Below are 3,984 nucleotides of genomic sequence, written 5' to 3'. Positions count from 1 at the left end.
GACAGACCCAACATAAGAACGGGCTGGTTCCTCCTCCACCTTTCATCCAACATGAAGGCCGCAGTTCAGCTCTTTCCTTGGGATCCAGGAGGACATAGCTGCAGTTCAAATTTATATTTTAGTTCCACAATTACTTTGTATTTTCGTCTTAAATAATAAAGGTAAGCCGAGATGTAAAAGGCTTAACCTTAAGTCGTGTCAGGTAAGTCTATGGCAGCTCGAGGACGAGCTGGTCCTCAAGAGAGGGGAGATGTCATGGGCATATAGGGAGTGGTCACTCATGTGGGGCCGCACCTATGTGCGCCAAAAGCAAGACGCCGCAGGGGGCACTGGCAGCACACTACAGGAAACGCCTAAATTTTCGTGGGCCAAAAACCCACGAAAATAAGCCTAAACCGACGAAAATAGATAATTTTCGTCGGTAGGCCGACGAAAATAGCCGCCGAAAATAAGTTCGACGAAAATAGGCGGGTATTTTCGTCGGTACCGACGAAACTAAACTATTTTCGTCGGCCTTGCTAAAACCGACGAAAATACCATTTATTTTCGTCGGCCGGTTGTGGCCGACGAAAATACGCCAGGATATTTTCGTCGGCCTCGGTGGTGGCCGGCCGACGAAAATAGTCCGGCCCACGAAAATTTAGGCGTTTCCTGTAGTGGCAGCGCGCGCAAGGAAGACATGGCAAAGGAAAGCGCGCGCAAGGAAGGCATGGCAAAGGAAAGTGACTGATTTGGTGGCTAAATTGATAGACCTAAATTGTAGGGGAGATAATTCCAATTAGTCACTTGCCTAATTAGTGGTTGCCTAGTTGGTCAACCGGTGGCCTATATATAGGCCTGTACGCAGGAGACAAAGGAATAAGGAACATATTATCAAACCAATCTCTCTCTTACAATGACTCTCAAGCGCCTAGGGCTGCTACCCTAGAATTAATCCTGCGACAGAGGGGTATAACCTCGCCGGAGAAGACAACTATCGTCATGGACCGAAGGTCCATGACAATATATTTGAAATATAGTTAAATTTTATTCAAACAGTGAAAGGGTATAATTGTCTTTTTATCAAAACTTAACACTATTGAATACAACTACGAAGTAGGGGTATACAACAGATTCGTTTAAAAAAATAGGAATAAACACGCAAAGTCTAAAAAGCAGAGGATAAATCTACAGATACATTTCAAAATAGGGGCACTGGCACAATTATCCCTTAAATGATACTGCTTCGGATAGTTTAAAGATCAAGGCCTTCCAACTGCAACAGTTTGCAACCCAGCAAGCTAAAAGGTATTTGTACAGTTTTCTGAACACAATCTCCTTCCCACTCAAGAGTCAAGACGTTCGGCTCAACTTCAAACTCTTAAAACATTGACAAGAACTGTACAGGGAAAGAAATGTTGGCTAGGATCTCATCAGGAAAATATATACATTCGCTACTTTGGAAAACAGGGCATTGTAGCACCAGAGTTTTGGCATCCTCCACTCGACATCAATATGTAGATTGAGCTACGAACAGATTTAATTCCTTCAGTTCCTCATGTCGTTCTGCGTCTTCAGCAATCCTAAAATACTGCAAAACAAGCATATGATCTTAACTTCTTAACCAATGGCTCGAAAGCAAAGATCATGTGATAATTAACCTGAAATTTGGTCTGCACGCCAAGGCGTCTTGCAGTGATTGCTCATGAGCCGGAGCGGGAGCACATGCTGCCAGAGGCCGGCGCCACGGCCATCGTTCTGCTCTCGTTGGCCCGCACCTTGGCGCACCGGTACGCGCACGTGACGATCCAAAACGCCCACGGAAGCGCGACGAGCGCCAGGCCGACGGCGGCGAGCCAGGCCGGCGCCTCGTGCGGCGGCAGCAGGATGTAGGCCGCGAGGCACGCGCCGCCGCCGAGCAGGGAGAGGAGGAGCAGCACCGTCACCAGCCACAAGCACACGCTGGCGCCCGGCGGCCCTTGGCCCTCCTGGTGGTTGCCCGGCATCGTCGGCGGATCAGCACGGCACCTGAACGCTGGCTACGCACGCGTCAGAAGCGGCGAGGAGACATGCATGACAATGGCACCAACCGGCCGGTCGCCCCCTTCTGCCCTTGTTCGTGGATGTAATGAAACAAACAAAAACGTGCCAAAAAGTTCTGATCTGTTTGTTTCTCGCCTTTTTGTGAATCTTGGACGATGGCTAGTTAGCTCTCGGTCGCAGGGCGGCAAAATGGCCAAGAACGGAGGGAGAGGCGCAGAGCGAATTCTGGACAGAGTTAGTTTTGGACGCCCTATAATAGGCCACTGATATCTAATGGCATGCCGAAAAATGGACAGAATCAGCTTTGTGCGTTCCATTCCATTGCATCAAGCGTAACGTCTTAAAACTGGCAGCGTGTCTGTCAGATTCAGTGAGCTTTGCTGCCATCACACGCACTCTGTTCCATTCATGACCTGAGGTTATATCAACATGTTTGTACATTTACACAAATGCAACTCCCCTGCACAAGCCACGCAAGCAATAACAGCAGAAGAATAGAGAAAACAGCCAAGCAAAACAAGAAAAAAAAAACAATGCAAGCTGCCATGCTTGATACACAGATGAGCACACTGCACACAGAATTTAGCGCTGACCATCAGCCTAGCCTAGCACGCCGTAGAGATCACCACTGTAGGAGCCGTCATCACCCTTCTCCTTGGTGCTCTTCCTCCTGGAGAAGAGGATGTCGCCGATAAGCGGCACGATGGGCTTGACCTTCTGCGCCTTCCTCCTCTGGCCGCCCATGAGCTCCACGTCGTCCATCTCGCCGAGGCTCAGCGCGTGGGAGAAGGACGGCAGGTACTCGCTCGCGGCGAGCCTGTCGCCCCACTGCTCGCTCCGGAGCGAGAACGACGCCACGTCGGTGTCGCACGCGATGCTGCGGCCGCGTCCCGCCGCCCTGTCGGCCTCCATCTCCGCGAGCTTCGAGAGGCCCCGGTGGAGCTGCGCGCTGAGGCTGACGAGCGCCTTCTCCATCTCGTTCCCCCGCTTCCCGAGCTGCGCCAGCTCCTTCCTCGTCGCGGCCACGTCGGCCTCCAGCTTCTGGATTGAGCGCACGATCACCAGACCACCGGCTGACTCGTCGCCGCGGTGACCGCTGCACGGCTTGACCGGCGAAGGTGACGACGCGAGAGATGGCGGCGAGGATGGCGCCGAGTACAAGGGCACAGTGGCAGGTATAATCTCCGCCTCGCTCTCGGCCATTGGTGTGGGAGAGAAGGTCATGGTGCTGCTGCTACTGCTTGCTTCATGCTTGGCACTCGGGGTGGCAGCAACGCCAGTGGCATTGGCACTAGCGCTTGGGCTGGCAATGGCGGCGGCCGCAGTGCTGCTGTGACTGGAATGGTTGTTGCCGACAAGTATGCGGTGTCCGAACACGGCTACGGCCTCCTTGACGGACCGGAAGGGCCGTGCAGTGTCGACCTCACCACGGTCGGAGGCCGCAGCCATGGCGCCGGAGCGGGCAGACTACAACTTTGAAACAAGGATCAGTTCATCCGGACTCAAAACATCTCAAGCTTGTAAGGGAAAATATATGGAGCCAACTACAAACAACAAAAGCTCTTTGGGGAAATATATGTAGCCAACAGCCATGCGAGGAGTGTGTCTTTGCTTGCACTTCAATAGCACGCTTGCCTGTGGCCACCAGCAACAAGCAAGCTACGAGCATGACGTGCCACCTAAAAGAAGTTTAGCAGAACTTGCAAATCTCGAGTAGAGTTGTGCAGCCTGCACGAGTGCGGAGTGCCGCTGATCAGTCACGGTATCACTGTCACACGAATATATATACGGTGGGTGAGTTTTTTTTAACCTTAGCCTATCTACGGTACAAATTACTGTTTTGCATTGTAGATTGTACTGTTTGCATAATATACTTTAAAATAAAGAGTGAGATAGGGAGTAATATAGTGACTCTGCTAAATATAATCTTACTACAGCACGATATCGACACTCTCGCTCCAA

The 3,984-nt window shown here is 51.4% G+C and overlaps 2 protein-coding genes across 2 annotated transcripts; both read right to left on the bottom strand.

Moving 5' to 3' along the window:
- Window positions 1–1,203: 1,203 nt before the first annotated feature.
- Window positions 1,204–2,233, bottom strand: LOC103654609 (uncharacterized). Its single transcript, XM_008681456.2, has 2 exons — window positions 1,641–2,233; window positions 1,204–1,570 (listed from the first exon to the last, which is right to left on the bottom strand). The coding sequence occupies exon 1, from the start codon at window positions 1,983–1,985 to the stop codon at window positions 1,683–1,685; it is 303 nt and encodes a 100-aa protein (XP_008679678.1). The 5' UTR covers window positions 1,986–2,233; the 3' UTR covers window positions 1,204–1,570; window positions 1,641–1,682.
- Window positions 2,234–2,425: 192 nt separating this feature from the next.
- Window positions 2,426–3,547, bottom strand: LOC100275804 (uncharacterized). Its single transcript, NM_001149801.1, has one exon. The coding sequence runs from the start codon at window positions 3,469–3,471 to the stop codon at window positions 2,623–2,625; it is 849 nt and encodes a 282-aa protein (NP_001143273.1). The 5' UTR covers window positions 3,472–3,547; the 3' UTR covers window positions 2,426–2,622.
- Between the last annotated feature and the right edge of the window lie 437 nt (window positions 3,548–3,984).

Source organism: Zea mays, chromosome 4 (assembly GCF_902167145.1).
Source record: "Zea mays cultivar B73 chromosome 4, Zm-B73-REFERENCE-NAM-5.0, whole genome shotgun sequence".
Lineage (NCBI taxonomy): Eukaryota > Viridiplantae > Streptophyta > Magnoliopsida > Poales > Poaceae > Zea > Zea mays.
This window is presented reverse-complemented; position numbering and strand designations above follow the sequence as displayed.

Bases quoted from the DNA above. Each gene is read 5' to 3' on its own strand.
- LOC100275804 (NM_001149801.1), bottom strand. From the start codon at position 3,471: ATGGCTGCGGCCTCCGACCGTGGTGAGGTCGACACTGCACGGCCCTTC.
- LOC103654609 (XM_008681456.2), bottom strand. From the start codon at position 1,985: ATGCCGGGCAACCACCAGGAGGGCCAAGGGCCGCCGGGCGCCAGCGTG.